Raw genomic sequence first — 19,071 nt, 5'->3', positions numbered from 1 at the left:
TTATCCAGGGGAATCCTTGACTGTCCTTTGAGCGGTAATCACACTCACACACACACATTCACTAGAGTCCTGTGCTCCATGTAGCGCTGTGTGGGCGAGGCGGCCTACCTGGATTACTCTGCAGAGCGTACATGTTCGTGGGACAGACTCACAGAAGACGGGAGAGACTGAAAGAGAGGATCAAGTGAAGAAGACCACAGGAAGATGTACCTGTACAAAGCGACATGCCCAGACATCCCTAACCCCAAGCAGAAGGGGTCCAGGAGTCAGGGAGGAGGTCAGGGAGGGGTCCAGAACCAAGGCCTGGGGCAGGGACGACTCAGCAGGGAGGCCACGGTGAAAAGACCCTACTCCCCTCTGATGCTGTGGACACAGAAAAAAAACAACGCTGTAGCACAGCTCAAACAGCTGGAGGAGTTCCTCAACTTCCACGCGCTGTCGCTGCACGACACGGTGAAGAGCCAGACGGGCATGGTCTACAGGTAACCCCTCTGTGTGTGTGTGTGTGTATGTGTGTGTGTGTATATGTGTGTGTGTGTGTGTGTGTGTGTGATTGTTTAACTGACGTTCCTGAAGCAGTACTATAAAGCTGCATCCACATGGTACACAGTTATGACTGCGCTAACGTTGCCATTGTGTTTTTATGGTGAGAGCGATGCTAAGTGTGGAAGCGCTACCCTTGACATTGTGCTCACATTTGTCGCCGAACACTGTGCTCTAACTTCAAATGATTGGAAATGTGATCTTGTCAAACGCTGACCTTTCAACGTGTAACCAATCAGATAGCAGCTGTAGCGCCGTAAGCTAGCAGGGGATTTATTGATAGAAGCTAAACTTAACCAGGTGTTTTTACTTTGCCCAAACTCGTCGTTAGCAAAGAGCAAATTCCATATCGTGTGAAGGCAGCTTAAAGCCTTGCTGCGAAAACAAGGGTTAACCGGCCCAGGGACTTCAGATGGAAAGTTGCTTTTAGCTAAAATATGGCGTATTATTGCATCTTTTCATTTTCTGAGATTAATATATTTTTTTATGTTTTTGTTCAATAAATACACAAGAAAATGATATTAATGAAAATAACAGACTTCAAATGGCTGATGTTTTGAAGTAGAATATTTAACTGTTCAATATTTTTTGTTTTGAAGATCATTCACATTATGATTGTTTCTCAGGTACTGGTAGAGAAGTACAGCCGTCATGTGTTTGTTGTTTTTCCTCTTGCTATGTGTGACAGAGCATCATGTTGGTCATGGCGGGACATTATGGATCACTGCTCAGCCCTCAGGCTACAAAACAGCATGTAGCTGCTCTGCCTTCATTGTGTTGTGGAGAAGAATAATGTTGAATGAAGAATTTCTTTCTCCACTATATTTTCTATTGTTGGATGTATCTTGTTATTTGTAGGGACATATTCTGCCCATTTTCAGGTTCATATTTGTATTTTGTGCCTCTACTGTGTCTAATGTTTCCATGCTTATACGTATGTTCAAAAAGGTCTTCATTTGTCTCATACTGCCTGTGCTGCAACACCTCTTTTCACCCTCTGTCTGAAACCAGAGCCCATTCTGCTCTGATTGGCTAGCTGGGCGGCTCTGTTGTGATGAGTCAACCGCTTAGAGATGTCCCGCCCCCTTAGACCATCAAGTACAATGTGTTGGAGTGCTAACCAATAGCAGTGCAAGTGTTACATAGTGATGTCATTATGTTCCGGAAGTAAACAAAGGAGTCCAATGGAGGCGTTTCAGGTAGGGGGGAGTGTGTGGGAGAGAAACTCCCTCTGGAGGCAACACAGGGATTTTAGCCTTTGCAGACCATCCACATGAACAAAAACCTAAATAACACACTACAGGAAAGGGAAAGTCATTATTTATCGATGAATGTTGCCTGATCACAAGGCTCTTTACTACAGACATCCTCTGTCCTCTATAGGCATTATAAACACAACATGCCAATGGAAGGAGCGAAACAACTGCAATTTTTCTTTTTAATTTCAGCCAACAGCAATGCCAACAAAAATAGGCTCCGCAGTGTTGATGAGGAAAGAGGTGCCAGTGTATTTTATTTTTGGACAGACTGCTGCTGGCTTAACATTTCCATGAACTGTATTTCGGTCATTTGAACCGCCCAGTGCAGACGCTCTCATCACTGATTCTGGGGCTACATTCTGCAGACATATTTGACTATATTACCATCCGTGTAATAATAAACAGGACTTTAACTTGTTTTGTGGGCACAGAGGATGTGACAGCATGGAGCGAGACCTTTCCATGACCCCACTGTGTCCACTAATGGAGGGAGGAAGAGGGGAAAAGGCGGGGAGTGATGGCAGTCTGCTTCCCTGTTGGGTCCACCTGGCTATGGGAGCTCATATGGCCCTGTGCTGTGAACATTTCACCTTGGGACTGTGGCATATGTGTGTTCATGGGCCTGTGGGTGTGTGCTTCATCATATCAGTTCATCGCCATGGTGACCTCTTCAAACAGCTGGCTGCCCATTTCCAGACCTTTCCCAGATTAGTGTGAGTCAGTGGTCAAAGACCTGAGCTGGGCCCTCTGACACAAAGATACACTCAGGAGAGAACATCTACTTTCATTCAGGGAAATGTTATTTCTCCGTCATAGAATTGATGAAACTGGGCTTGATCCACAAAGTGTCTTTTTCTGGCAGAAAGATGCTGGCAGAGCCTCCCACAAGTGTTACATTGAAAAACACACCCAGCACTTTTTATTGTTTCTATAACAGCTAACGATATCTCAACAACGTATCACCTCCGTTGTATGACACACTAAGTACCATTGCATTTTATTTTCTGTTTGTGCTACTAATTTGTTTGACATGTTTTTTTTCACCATCAAAAGATGCTTGCTCTCACACTTTGTCTGATTGAGCTTCACCACTCAGTCTGACAGCCGCTCAGTGAGGAGGACTATCTGCGTACGGAGTTATTTAAAACTATTTTGTGTTTTACAACTGAGCCAGGAAGCAAAGCTCTCAATCTACCGGGCCATCTTCGTCCCCTATCCTCACTTATGGTCATGGTCATCTTCTAAACAATGAAATGTCCACTCAGGACACTCAATTGCAGGTTGTTATAATAGATATAAAAAGGGATTTATTTCCCTTTTGAATACTATAGGGGTTTTAACTAGGGCTGTCAGTCGATTAAAATATTTAATCGCGATTAATCGCATGATTGTCCATAGTTAATCGCGATTAATCGCAAATTAATCGTACATTTTTTATCTGTTCTAAATGTACCTTAGAGGGATATTTTTCAAGTTTTTAATACTCTTATCAACATATGAGTGGACAACTATGCTTTATATGTTTGTTTATTATCATTTGAACAATGACAAATATTCTCATGAATATTAAACACAACAACCTCTGAACATTACAAATATTCGCCTCAATTCAACCTAGAACCTCTCTCATACAATACTGTGTGTGTGTGTGTGTGTGTGTGAGAATGTGGAGGATCGTTGGAGCTATGTGCAGCTCAAGGCATATATGCCTGTGTGTATGAGCTGTGTTGCGGCACTATCCGTGCTGAGTGTGCTGTCTGGCTACCTGCATAAAGTCAAGTGCTCGGCGCAGTTGTCGGCGAAATGTCGCTCCTCTGTTTTCATTGAAACAGCTCCTTATATCCGTTAGCTCAGCTAGCTAGCACCAGATGCTAACAACAACACGTAAGGTGTGCTTCGCTCGCGCCACACATACACACACCCTCCCGGTCCTCCCGATGGCCAGTCCGGGCCTGCCGATGAGCGTGGAAGTGTGGTCTGCCACAAGCGGGCAGCAGGAGCGGGGCTGTCAGCATCAGCTTGTAGATGGTATTTTAAACTCGATGCGCTCTGAAACTACGGCGGCCGAGGACAAAAAATACACATGCGTTAATCGCGTTAAAATAATTAGTGGCGTTAATTTTTTTTTTGCGTTAACGCGTTATTAACGCGTTAACTTGACAGCCCTAGTTTTAACATAAAGATTAGGGAAATGTTAGTGATCATGCAGAAAGGCTTATTTTTGTATTAATCCTGTGATAATGGTGTCCTGACCCGACACTCTCCAAACCCCAGTCTCAAACTAAATCCTCTTAATGAATTCAAATTCAAACCCAATGTTTGAAGACGCACTATAATGCATGCACATATCAAACACATGCATGCTTTATTTTACAAACCTTTTAAATAAAAAAAGCATTATGTGAAGACAAAGAAAAGACAAACTAGATGCAGGTCTGCAGCTTCAGCTTCACATCGTGTCCTCGCATGCCCTGCAGATTATTATTCATGACTGTGTGTAGGTGTGTGTTAGGCTTGGTGTGTGCTTTCAGTTGTGAAATCTGTGTGTGTGTTTATTTTCTCTGTGTGTTCACTTCATTGTGGGCCAGATATATTGTCGCTGTATGTGGCAATGTTAGTGAACCGTGTTGGAAGAGCAGGGATCCACCACTTTGTTCCAGGGAGTTGTTTCTAAAAAAAAAACGTAAGAAAGATTTGACAGTCAGCCAGTCTGTCCTTGAACGCCTCATCACTGAATAAACATTCGGCTTAGGTTGACTCTGTTTCTTCATTTTCTTCTTCTTCTTGCAGGAAATTAATTAGGACGAGCTACATATTTTTCTTGAAATGTCTTTCTTTTGTTGCAATCTCATTTATTATAACCATATTTAATGGTTTACAGTTTTCACACGCTTTGTGTAAATATGAAAACATGTTCGGATGAAATATTGTTTTTGGGTATATCATTCGAGGGGATACCAGCTGATTAAGTGCTGAAGGCAGGATCCATCTTTTCATTTGGGGAACTAAATGAATATTAAGCTGTGATATGAACTGTCCTGTAAAAAACTAAACACAAATATAAATCTAGAACATCCCCTTTTAACCTAAATTGCAAATGCACTCCGCTGATTTTTGATCACAAAGCCCAAATGACAGCAGTCTTGAATTCAATAAGCCTGGCGGGGAGATACATTAATCAGAAGCATAGGATATTATTGGATACGGCAGCAGGGGATGCTGGGTAAAGGAGTGACAGCGAGGGGGCATTTAGACCTCCAGGGGGCAGAAGGTCACATTATGAAGCATACAGCGTGTGTGTGTGTGTGTGTGTGTGTGTGTGTGTGTGTGTGTGTGTGTGTGTGTGTGTGTGTGTGTGTGTGTGTGTGTGTGTGTGTGTGTGTGTGTGTGTGTGTGTGTGTGTGTGTGTGTGTGTGTGTGTGTGTGTGCAGTCTGGACGTTTGTCGGTCTGTCTGATTCAAAGAGCTCTGCCCGCTGATAGCCCTCAGTGTGAAGGTGACAGTTACAGTTTGTTCTTATACTTCCTCTGTCCCTCAATTCTTATTATACTATGTTCTTATTTGTTGTCATTATATTTTTCCTTCAAACAACTTTTTTAAAAACAGCTTTAAGTCGGAAAAATGTGTAGGAGCTGCAAATATCCCTCTGTATTATTAGGGTGACTCTGCATCTGAATCTGAATCTGTCAACATATACAGGTGCACTTTTTTAAACATATATATGATTATTATTTGCTAGTGCTTATTTAACATAATGCAGTTTTGCCTTAGCACTGCAAATGTACTCTACCCCTTTTTGGGAAATAAAGATTAAACTGCACATAGTAGTGTTTTTACGCTCGACAATACTTTGAGGAAGTAAAAGAAAACAACACAGTGCTGTTTGATCCCCAAATAAGAGAAAGCAACAGTGAATGTGTGTTGAATGCAGCCAGTTGAGAGCTAATCCTCTCTGGACTGCAGCCTTGTGTCCACTCAAAGTGTTTAGACTCTGGCATCTGCCTATGTAAGGAGAAGCTGTCCAGGCACGCAACTTTATTTATTATGCGCCTGAATAGGGTGAAGAGTTGGAGGAGGAGGAGGGGTGAGAAGAGACAAAGCTAAATATACAGAAATAAAAGGACCAATTTAAAGAGGACATATTATGCTCATTTTCAGGTTTATATTAGTATTCTGTGCCTCATACTGCACATGTGTCAAACTCAAGGCCCCGGGGCCAAATCAGGCCCGTGGTGGATTTCATTTCGGCCCGCAGGATAATTTCGAATTACTATTAGATCTGGCCCGTCGGTATATTGCACGCACACCTTCACTCAATCCTGAGGGTCTCCTCAGCTCAGAGCCTGAGCCCAAACATTGATGAACTTGCACCCAAGATGAGATGCCAAGTATCTGGCTTGAACTAGCATCACAGAGCAGCACACTGAGTTTAATGGATGTTTCCTTCTGCACTTTTTCTCTCACGACAACAGGGCATGTTTGTTTTTTCTTTGAGGGAAATAGTTTTGTGGAAGCCGTTGTTGGCCTGTGGAAAAATGTAATCATAAGAAATGACTCTGGAAAATCTGCAGATAGAGCCATAAGAAATGAATGCAACTGATTATTTAATGTTTAATGTTGTTTTTATAGGCAATCATTTAAGCTTTGTTAGTTCCAGGTTTAATATGTGCAATAAGTTCATTTCAAAAAGTTTTGCAATAAACATTGAACCAGTCCGGCCCTCGACTAGTACCCATTTTATTTTTATTTTGGCCCACTGTGTATTTGAGTTTGACACCCCTGCTCTACTGTGACATGTCTCCATGCTTTAATGTTAAAAAAGGTCTTTATTTTTCTCATTCTGCCTGTGCTGCAGCACCTCTTTTCACAGGGATGTTAGCCTTTGCAGACCAATTACATGCACAATAACCTATATAACACACTACAGGAGAAACACCCCCAAAAGCATAAAAGTGCCTTTTTAGAAATCAAAAGAATGAATCAGATATCACTAAATGTAAACTCTCGCTAAAGAAGTAAAGTGGTGTGTGTTCTCATGGGGGGTTGATTTGTCTCATTTTATATTGAAGTGATAGTTTGTGTGTGTCAGTCTTTGTTCTTAACCGGAGCCTAATGAAGCCGTAACATCGACACTCGAGAAGCAGTGAGTGACATTGTGCACTCAACCAGTGATTCAAAGACCACACACACACACACACACACACACACACACACACACACACACACACACACACACACACACACACACACACACACACACACACCACACACACACACACACACACACACACACACACACACACACACACACACACACACACACACACACACACACACACACACACACACACACACACACACACACTCTGATACAGACAAACTGATACAGAGATAAATGCGTCAATTGCTCATCCTTTATTCATCTTGGAAAACATGTGAATATTTAACAAAGGAGCCGGTATCCTCACTAAATACTTAATTGGTCAGGCGTGTCACAGCAGAAGTGTGTGTGTGTGTGTGTGTGTGTGTGTGTGTGTGTGTGTGTGTGTGTGTGTTGTGTTTTTGTTTGTGGGGAAATGCATCCAATTGTACATCACACTCATTATGTCTTTTTTATTAGTGGGAAATGTATTACAATGCAGTTGTAAGATCAACTTTCTTTTTAACCTGTTTCCAATACTGTATATATACAAAAAGGTTAAAAAAAAGAAGCTTTTATTCAGAAAGATTCAAGTATTGATATTGTTTCTTTAAAAAATAAACACACTTCCAGCTAATCTCCACCTGTATTTAAATAAAGCAGTGACAGGTTTGTAGCCTCTGTTATTATGAATGCTTATGTACAGCCCTGTGCTAGTGTGTTAAACTGTAATGGGCTTTAAACACAATGTACTGTTAGACCAACCAAGATCCTTTAACACCTTTGTCTTAGAACCAGTCATGTAATAAATTACTTTAGACAGTGAGAAAGAGAGAGCATAATTTTGTAAATAAAATATGGGAAAATCCCTTTAAACAGGGGGGTTTATTTTACAGTGTGTATTATTAATTTATACACTGTTGAAGCAACTAAATCAAGCAACATTTAACGAGTTATTTCGCCTTTTAAAAGCCTTTTTTTTTAAAAGCCTTTTTCTACAAACTTATCCTACTTATATTTATTAGTAAAAAATATTCATTAATTTTCTTTATTTCGTGGTATCTATCAATTATGGGGAAACAGCGCCCCTCTGGGTTGTAACGGCAGGCCTATGCTAGCGAATGCTTGTGGTCATAAATGGTATTGCAGCCCGACCTAACGCGAGTTCAACTTGTGCCCAGGTGAAGCCAGGTGACATTTAAATCCGTTGATTAGCATTAAAAACAAAACTGTGTAAGCTTGTCAATGTTAAACCACTTCTAGTACACTGTGAACGGACAATGTTTAAATGAAAGCACGTCGAGTCATAACCTGCTTGTTATCGTCCCATTAACGAGTGCAGAGGGATATTTTAAGACCCCGAATGGCGTCTTCTTCAAACAGCGTGAGTCAAATACACCATTATATATTGTTGTCATTAACTGTCCATATTATCATAGCTCTGTGCTGTTTCTGTGGATGTACTGCTTAAATGTGATGTGTGTTGCTGATGTGTTTACCTGATAGTTGCTTGGGTAAAATGTAGGTTACTTTTCTGAACACTGAAGCTGTTATTTTGAGTGTCTTTGACCGGAGACATGTACAGTAGAGCCTGATTTAAAAGTTAAGATTGTCTCCAGTTTTTATTTTTAGTGTCATTTATACCCTGTTTAATATGTGGTTTGTTTGTAGCCTGCGTTTCCTCTATCTTTTAAATCAAAGTTGTGTTGTTAAATGAGTACTTGAGTGATGTGTATAATGGCGCTTTTCCACTGCAGCACGTAGCACGGTTTAAGGCTCGGCCCGCTTTTTTTTGCTTTTCCACTAGGGGTAGTTCCGGTGTTGTGTCAAATTATGCACCCCCGTATGCACCTTTTTTCTGGCCCTCCAAAATCGAGGTTCATACCGGGCCAACAACCGGGCTGATTATGCTAAACTAGTGACGTAAACACTCGACTGCTGATTGGTCAGAGAGAATCGCTGGCAAGGGGGCTACAACTACAACAAAATGAACATATTTTACCGTGATTTAATTGTAATACACGTTTCAAAATGATGCCGAAGTAACAACTTACTGATACCGGTTAGTAAAAACCATGAATTAATGCTTTGACAAGTCTGCAGACAAGACGGCAGGCAAAAAACCTTTTAAAATGCGTGTGTGGAGATCGGATCGATCAGGCTAAGCTAACGTTGTATATGCTCCGTCCACGCTCACATCAACGGCCTACAGACATAAATAAACCAGCGACTGTATTCGCCATGACACAGACAGTCTGTGGTTTGTACTTGTTTAACTTTTTGTCTAGTTTCTGAACAGATATGAGGAGCTGTGAGCTCTGAGTGCTAACAGCTAACGGCTGATGTGTTGGTTTTGTGGTTCGCATAGAAGATGACGTCACGGCAGTTTTACGCAGCGCCGCTCCGCCCACCGAACAGCCGATCGCCCCGCCTACACTGCGTTACTATACTTACTACCCCAGTAACTAAACTGTAATGGAAACGCAGCATAAAGTGAGCCTGGCCTACTTAGGCCTAACCATACCGTACTAAACCGTGCGAGGCCCTGCAGTGGAAAAGCGCCATAAGTAATGTGTTTGAAACATGCACTGCTAGTTTTTGATTTATATTCAATTAACCTGTACTCAGTGCCTGTGCATACGCTTTGCATATTGCTTATTTCTAATCTGTGGCTAATTGTCATAGTGTTTGATAGTTTACTAATCACCACCAAGCACAATTATTACACATCTTTAATATTGTATTTATATAGCCTTTTATAGTGTATACATCACATGTGCTCAAACATCCCATGACTGAAACAATAATTAACCCGCAAAAAAATACTGAATAATTATATATACCAAAGCATTTCAAATGTGGCATCATTGTTTTAGGTTAAAATAGGTTTAATATATACTTTTTATATTGACTTTTGGGCTGTAATAAACCGTCTATAATAAATCACTGAAAAGACAAACGTCCAAAATGTGGACGCCTGACCTGTAAATCCCTGAAATGTGAGTTAAATACTAATTACAGCAGTTCTTATTTATCTATATGGTCAGTTTAAAGCAGGATGAACAGGATGAACTGCTCAGACAGGAATCCTTTAAGTTAATTACTCTCTTATTATCCATCTTACTGATTGATTATTGTGTGCACTGCCTGCTCTTTCTCACTTTTATAGATTTTTTTATAGTCGCTTAGTCTTCTCTTACCTCTTCCAAAAAAATGTCTAAGCCTACATTTGGGAGGCAAGTTTCTTTTCTTGTATCGATTTTTGCACCTGATGTTTGAAATGTTGAGGCATTTCATAAACAAACATGGCATTTATTTACCTCCTTGATTGTGTTTCTTGGGGACAAATACCTTCAACTGAGCGCTATTTTGCCCTTTTGACCTCCATTACTTCTGACACTGCCTTTTCTTTGTCAAGGCCGTTTCTATATTGGTCTTAACAAGTGATAAACTGCTTCTTAATGTGACACACACACAAATTACCAGTTCATTAGAGGTTAGTGGGGGAGCTAATGCATGCTCTTAACAACTCTCATTAAAAAATAAACCCACAGCCTGGAAAATCAACGGGATGCATCGCTATAACTCTTAGTCTCTGCAACCAAGCACACACACACGCACACACACACACACACACACACACACACACACACACACACACACACACACACACACACACACACACACACACACACACACACACACACACACATACCATATATACATCAATTCAGGGGACATTACATTGACTTACATGCATTTCCTGGAGACTTATCCTAACCTTAACCATAACCAACACATGCCTAACCCTAACCCTTACCCTTACCCTAACCAAGTCTTCACCCTAAAATTAATGATTCCCCTCATGGGGACTTCCATTTTGTCCCCATAAGGGAGGCGAGTCCCCACACGTGACTGTAAACAGATTTAGGTCCCCACAAGTATAGTAATGCTAGACCACACGCACGCACGCACGCACGCACGCACGCACGCACGCACGCACGCACGCACGCACGCACGCACGCACGCACGCACGCACGCACGCACACACACACAGCACTAGCTAACAGAGTGAATCAATAGGGCATCAGTTTGTCCTATTGATGTGCTCATTTCTGGATCACTCCCTGCAACCCTCTCGGCTTCAGAAATGATCGTATGTTTTAGAAAAATACAAACATATATTCTTTATACATAGAAAGAAATTTGGCGGAGAAATATCCTCAGAAGGTGGTGAAAATTGTCCTTATTTTTGTATTTTGCGTTACTTTATACTTCACAATTATTTGTATCCCTAATCGGCTAAGGTAAACATTTATTTATTTTTATTTATTTATTATTTACACTTATTCTTGCTTGTTTGAAAGTCATGGTGTTTAAGCAATACAAATGCAACAGCTCTGAGATGTCACATAAAATGTTTAGGAGCACTAGCCAACAGAAGCGCAAATGTTACATAGTGATGTCATTATGCCTTTGAAGACCATTTACATACAACAACAACCTACAAGTGAACACCCCTAAAAGCAGAACTGGGCCTCTTTAATAATGTTAAAATTGCAATTGCACAGCCTATAGATTGTTTCTTTGCTTCTTCTCTTCTCTATTTCGTTTTTTAAGCGTTTCAACTTTTTAGTTGGGCACAGACTGTGATAAGAGGAACAAAACACCGTCTATTAGGACATGAATGATCCTTCTCTGTGTCTTTGTCTCTCCCCGCTCTGCTCTTTAAGCCATCCTCTCTTGGTATGTGTCCATTATTGATGAGGGCTGATAAGCGGTTATTTAAGAGGCAGCGCTGTCCTTGTGTCTCTCTGAGGTCGTCTGAGGATAACACCCCGGTGCGGCTTCATCTTACTTTCCCACACTTCTTTATGTAAAAGGAAAGGAGTCGTGCCAGCTTTAACACACTTGTCTTTTTAATGAAACTATTAGCTGATTTTCAAGGTGACTTTGCAGGTTTTAGACAGATCCAAAGTTTCTTAATGATGCAGTCTGTCTGAGCACATATTGATGTAACTCAGTTATAAATCCCCACAGGGACTCACTAAGGGTTGGGGGGGTTACTCTAAAAGTATAATCCATTGCAATCACTAGTTACATATATAAAAAAAGTAATCTAATCTGAGTATCACAATATAAAAGTAATGTAACCTGATTACTTTCTGTTGCTTTTGGATTAACGCAATATCAAATGCAATGCAGAAAAATCCAAGAGAAATGAAATATCAAACATATGTTTTTTACTGAAGTGTATTATGTAAGACAACAGAACAACTTAGAAAAGAAGAAACCAATATATTTAGGATACAAAATGATTTGATTTAAAGGAAAACCTGCCTTTCATTCAGCATCTTCAGGCAGTAGCCGATACACCAACATGAAACACATGAGCACACACTACAGTTTAAAAAAGCAGAAATAAAATCTGAGCTGACAGAAAATGCTCTGTTTTAGTTTAATACACACAGTTAAGCTCACACACACTATTTTATGAACATATAGGTTCACCTACTGAATTAAAAACAGAACAAATGAAGCAGATTCAGGCAGTAGGCAAATAGATTCACATTTAAAGTGTTATCCTACAGAACAGTACAGCTTACAGAGAAGAAATACAATCTGATCCTTTTACAACAAACACTATATGCTCTTTTTAGTTTTTACTAACAATGTAATCCTGCTAAGGTTCCATACTTTTTAGAAGCGTGCAAGAAATCAGATTTTTCTTTCATGTGTCCTGATTACATAATCATGTTACCTGTAAACCCCAGGCCTGTTCTCTAATAGGTGGGTTTGTAAAGAGGGGATGTGGGACGGGACGGGACTATTTTCTTCTCACCATCTTGCAAGATAAAAGAGTAGCAGCTAAATAACTCATTTGTAGTGATTATGCAGTGAGGGGTAACAGCGTGGGTGTGTGAAGATGAGATGAAAGTAATGTGTGTGTGTGTGTGTGTGTGTTGTGTGTGTGTGTGTGTGTGTGTGTGTGTGTGTGTGTGTGTGTGTGTGTGTGTGTGTGTGTTGTGTGTGTGTGTGTGTGTGTGTGTGTGTGTGTGTGTGTGTGTGTGTGTGTGTGTGTGTGTGTGTGTGTGGGTGTGTGTGTGTGTGTGTGTGTGTGTGTGTGTGTGTGTGTGTGTGTGTGTGTGTGGTGTGTGTGTGTGTGTGTGTGTGTTGTGTTGTGTGTGTGTGATGAATAGAGACCCGGAGAGATGTCCTGTAAGTTGTTTTAAAGTGCCATTAGGTGGTTTCATCACTAGGGGGAGCCGTGGACCTGCTGTTGCTGTGACTTAGTAGTTAATTTGTTGTTTTGCACACATTTAAATGTCCATATCAGATAACAATTGATATTGATATAGTCCAATATTTATGTACAAATATTCACAACAGATAACCCACTTAATAAAAGTAAGGAAGACAAAATGCATAAATATAATAAAATGATAAAATAAATAAATACATGCATGTCTGAAATGGTAAGAATTACAAACATGATGAAAATAAACAATTAAAGGGCATGTAAAAAAACAAATAAAAAAACCTTTTCAGCTGTCATTTAAAGATTTCAACTGAGTGTGCCTCTCTTATGAATGCAATAGTGACGTCCAAGTATTACAACAACATATAAGAAAAAAAAACAGGACATGTGATTGTGAAAAGTGTATGAGTATATACGTATTTGGAAAAAAGAATAAAGTTTTAAAACGGCAGATAGTTAGATAGTTTTATAGTGGGACAGTATTTGGGGGAAGTATGGCCATTCCATAATTTGCTACCCCTAAATCCGATGGATAATCATCCTCTGCAAGTGAGATGGGATGGAGACCTGATGATTGGAAAGTTGGAAGAAAATTAGCCTGTGATTTAACTTTTGAAGTACATATTGAAGTTCTCAGGAATATTCCTTCCACCGGAAAGTATCTCGTACATACTGTATAAACACATATTTGACTAGGGATACAAAGGCTTTGGGATACTGTGTGTGTTTTTTAACGTGTTTGAAGGAAGAATAGCTTGTCAACAGCAGACTGTCACTTCTTCTTCGTCTTCTTCTTCTTCCCTTCTTGTTTTTCACCCATACTTCTTCTTCCTTTGTGTCATGTTCTCAAAGCTTAACTCAAGCTACACACAATTAGAAAAACAGTAGCAGCATAAATGTAGACATCTGTGCAGAATTTGATATATTTTTTACGGCTCTATTTCCTCTTTTTGTTTATTGATTACACAAAAGCCAGTTTACGGCTGATGGCGGGGATTCAGAGCAGCTAAAAGTGCTAGTGAGTTCCCAGAGAATCAGTGCCAGGAGAAGAGAAATACTGTGTTGCTTTAAGAGCTGCTGCAGTGCTCATGCAGCGATTGAATCAGTAGGAGTGTCACCCACTGGATGCAGAGACCTTTCAAAACCACAGCTTTAGAGGGGGCAATATTATATCCCATGAAAAATTACCTCCTTTTCAATCCAAAACCAATCTTCCCTGAGCTTTCTATCTGTCTTGCAAGTCTTTCTTTCTTTATCCTTTCTCCCTTTTTCTATCATCCAATCTCTTTTTGTGTCTTCCACACTCGTTTGGTCATTAATTGTGTCCCGTCATCATCTAGGTTTTTGCACAGTCATGCTCCAGAATGGACTCTCAGTTTTAGTGTCACCATATATCTCCGCTGTACGGCACTGAGCGGATACACTGACGCAGGCAGAGTTTATGCTTCATGGGATCAGCACTTTTCTAGTTTGGTGTGTGTGTGTGTGTGTGTGTGTGTGTGTGTGTGTGTGTGTGTGTGTGTGTGTGTGTGTGTGTGTGTGTGTGTGTGTGTGTGTGTGTGTGTGTGTGTGTGTGTGTGTGTGTGTGTGTGTGTGTGTGTGTGTGTGTAGTGTGTGTGTGTGTGTGTGTGTGTGTGTGTGTGTGTGTGTGTGTGTGTGTGTGTGTGTGTGTGTGTGTGTCTCAACAGATTGTAATAGAAAGAAAGTGAAGTCTGTGTGTGTGTGTTCGTGTGTGTCTCAACAGACTGTAATAGAAAGAAAGGTGTGTGTTTGTGTGTGTCTCAACAGATTGTAATAGAAAGAAAGTGAAGTCTGTGTGTGTGTTTGTGTGTGTCTCAACAGACTGTAATAGAAAGAAGTGTGTGTGTGTGTGTGTGTGTGTGTGTGTGTGTGTGTGTGTGTGTGTGTGTGTGTGTGTGTGTGTGTGTGTGTGTGTGTGTGTGTGTGTGTGTGTGTGTGTGTGTGTGTTGTGTGTGTGTGTGTGTGTGTGTGTGTGTGTGTGTGTGTGTGTGTGTGTGTGTCTCAACAGATTGTAATAGAAAGAAAGTGAAGTCTGTGTGTGTGTGTTCGTGTGTGTCTCAACAGACTGTAATAGAAAGAAAGGTGTGTGTGTGTGTGTGTGTGTTTGTGTGTGTCTCAACAGATTGTAATAGAAAGAAAGTGAAGTCTGTGTGTGTGTTTGTGTGTGTCTCAACAGACTGTAATAGAAAGAAGTGTGTGTGTGTGTGTGTGTGTGTGTGTGTGTGTGTGTGTGTGTGTGTGTGTGTGTGTGTGTGGTGTGTGTGTGTGTGTGTGTGTGTGTGTGTGTGTGTGTGTGTGTGTGTGTGTGTGTGTGTGTGTGTGTGTGTGTGTGTGTGTGTGTGTGTGTGTGTGTGTGTGTGTGTGTGTGTGTGTGTGTGTGTGTGTGTGTGTGTGAACAAGAGAAAAGCTGTGGATGTGTGTTCAGTGCTCAGGTGCAGTGCTATCTTTGTTAAGAAAATGTAATATACTGCGGTCTCCAAGGCCTATTTAGAGAAAGGTGAGCGAACAAGGGACAGAGTGGAATATTAAGTATTACCACCATAAAACACACACCCCTAGGTGTAGACTTTACTGCAGTCCATTCAAACTTGCAAATAAATGCAAGTGACATAGGCGATAATCTTATGTTTTAAATACTGGACAAGCAAATGCGTAAAATGTAAAGTCCATGAATGGACAGTTCTGTTTTTTAGTGGCTTCAGAACAATGCAGCAGCGATGTGTGACCGCAGTCTCTTGTTGCAATGTGTAATTTCCTTTGATACACACAGCGTTGCGGAATAAGCTTTAAAATGTTTACAGAAGTATTACAAGATAGGCTTGTGAAGAAAAGTGTATAATATTGCATAGATAAGAAGATATAGAAGTGCACATACTTTTGTATCATGTTAACTATTCCTCTTGGATCAATGCTAAAAATGTAATGTTCCATTAAAAGAAATAATATAGTATTGTATTTGTTTTACTTTTTTAACACTGTCCTGATTCGGTGTCTAGATTTTGTGATTCAACTGGATTTAGTGTTGTTGACCACTCAATTGTGAGTATTATAAGACTCCTGTGTATGAAACATGCTATATATAACCCTTAACCTTACAGAACAGTCGAATAAAATGTGTTTTTATTGCTGGTTAACTGCTGTGTAGTCTGTCTGGAGTTTCATTGCAGCATTACGCTATATACAAGGATTTAAACTCCCCTGCAGGAACAGATACTGATGGAAACAATCTCACCTTTTTCACAGTCAATAAATCTTGCCGAATGTGTTGAACAGATGATATAATGGCTCGAAATGTGGTGCAGAAACTCCTGTCAGCACACACGAGTGATGGGAACTCCCTCGTGTGTAGATCATTTCACACTAAGTGCACACACACACACACACACACACACACACACACACACACACACACACACACACACACACACACACACACACACACACACACACACACACACGCATACACACACACACACACACACTATTATATTTTTGGGAATCCCCCATTGGCATTATTTTTTTGTATTGATCACCGCAGTGCTTATGTCTTACTTTTCAAGTTTTGCCATCGATCTTTGTGGGATTGTTAACACTTGACTTTAGACACAGACCTTTTAATGTTCTCTCACTTTGATGATGGTCACAGACCAAGTCGAGCATGATATAAAAAGCACTCTTTGTTACGACCGCATCACCCTTTTCCATTATTTTCAAGTGGCCTTGTGTAAGATGCAAGTATTAAAGAGGCCCTATCATGCACATTTTCAGGTCCATATTAGTATCTGTGGAGGAAACTTCTGTGTAGTAATGCATGGAGTCACCCACTCAGGAAGGAGACACGGTGAGAGTTGGAGCTTTGATGTCAAACACTGATGGGTTTATTCAGAGTATTCGGCCGGAGGATTCACATCACAAATCAAAGAGTCAGAGGTTCTGACCACACGGTAGAGTTGCCACGTCAATTCTGAAGAGCCTCTCTCTATGCTAGACCTTTTAACAGGTTCACAGAGAGAAATCAACATCTCTGAAGGAGTAGACTAAACACTGAATCATCTGCATCCAACGCTCATGGCCTCAAGGATTTCACATCCCAGAGCCCACAAACACCGATAAAGAAATGCTTCAGTGTTCTCACAACAATTACCCTGCGTGCCAGTCAAGTTGACCGGTCTCACACTGGTGACAACAACACATATGGCACCAAGGCCTTTCCTTAAAGGAAATAACACATGTCAGAGTAAAAGGTTAGATATCTAGAAGAATTATTCCTTAACAGTTCCTCTCTTTTTATCATTTTTGATAACCTTAAAACATTAGTCTAATAATTCTGGTCAATACTTAAATCAATAGGCGTCTTCAGATTTGAGTGTGGTCTCACCTTACATTCAATTACATCACAAAGTAGAGTAAGATTGAAACATTCAATCACAATGATTGATACAGCCAATCATAATAGGAACAATTATCTCTCATCAGTGTTTGGAGCATCTTTTGTCAAAAGCATAATAATGAACACACATAAAACACAGATACATAATAGCAAAATATTTGTTTTAAACTAATATCTTTTATCATTTAAACCATTAGTTAATGTCATTTATCAAACTATAAAATCAAAACCAGAAACAGCTTAAAGATTTGCTTTAAGGCAATCACTAGTCAAAAGCATTTCAAACTTAGGATCATCAGAGATCCAGCTAAGGCATAACATTCACAGTGGTGATTTGATCAATCTGTAATCCACAAAGTTGCAGTGTCCTCAATTTTAGGATTACTTTATGTTTACTTCATTACGCTTTAGTCAAGAGTAAGGCACTTAGTCTTAGAAAAATCAATACATTCATTTTAATCAAATACAGTGTTCAAAATCTGAAAAGGAAAAATCAGATATTTGTCGTGTAGTGTAACAACCTGAAAGGGAAAAGTCGAAATATCTTTTCTTTAATCTCAGCATCAATTTTAATTCATTGGTCATTGTAAGGGGGAACCCATGGTTCGGAAACCACGGCAGTGACCCACGGGTCTGGAAGCTCGGCGTCGTACATCATCACGGTGTCATCAACGGTGGTGTACCCCACTAGTCTCTGTGGGGCCTGGAGGGCGACTTTGGTAATCTTTCGCAGGACTAGTTTAACTACAGTGACTAGGCATATTATCAGGATTAGCACACCTAGGATAAACACTGAAATGGTAACAATGAATTTTACAATCCCTCCTCCCCATGACCCAAATGTTCCAGTTAAATCCCCAAATGCAAACCCATGAGTTTCGTGCAATTCTTTTATTCCCCTAGCAGTATCATGAGCCATATCCATGACCTCAGGTGTGGCATCAGAGATGAAAGAACAACACTCAGATCCAATCACCTTGCATGTACCCCCCTGTGCTGCTAGTAGAAGATCCAGTGCCATGCGATTCTGTAATGCCACTGTTCTAACTTCCTGCAGTTCTTTGTGTTCAGCTAACATGGCTGTGTTGGACACATTAAGGTGCTTCTCCACAACCTTGGAGAGAGCTATAATTTCCTGCTGGGAAACATAAATACCGTACCAGGGCAGAAATGCGCTAGCCAGCTGCTGACCTGTTGTGATGGTTCTACGAGTTCTGTGTAGGGCAGGGAATATTGCTGCAATCTCCTCAGTCTCTACTTTACGGATCAAAGGGATTAGATAGGCTAGATAACAGGTGCCATCAAAAGTATCATAAGGCATGCAACCGTAGGCTCTGTTCCCACAAACCAAGTAAACCCTCTCTGGAAGGGGAGTTCTGGTTAACTTGATCTTTACTACGGTGTTACAGTCGCTGTGGCCCACATCGTTAGAGGGCGAAAACCCTCCTACGCTCTGGAAA

General features: G+C 40.6%; 1 protein-coding gene across 1 annotated transcript in view; it reads left to right on the top strand.

Moving 5' to 3' along the window:
* Nucleotides 1-204: 204 nt before the first annotated feature.
* The window catches only part of kcnab1a (potassium voltage-gated channel, shaker-related subfamily, beta member 1 a), a 117,534-nt gene continuing 98,667 nt past the window's right edge, over nucleotides 205-19,071 (top strand). Inside the window, exon 1 of the mRNA XM_034114552.1 lies at nucleotides 205-482. Within this exon, the coding sequence (XP_033970443.1) occupies nucleotides 205-482 (278 nt within the window). The remainder of the gene's footprint in view (nucleotides 483-19,071) is intronic.

The sequence above is a fragment of the Trematomus bernacchii genome, unplaced genomic scaffold (genome assembly GCF_902827165.1).
Source record: "Trematomus bernacchii unplaced genomic scaffold, fTreBer1.1, whole genome shotgun sequence".
NCBI lineage: Eukaryota > Metazoa > Chordata > Actinopteri > Perciformes > Nototheniidae > Trematomus > Trematomus bernacchii.
The sequence above is the reverse complement of the archived record's forward strand: the minus strand, read 5'-3'. Positions and strand labels throughout refer to the sequence as shown.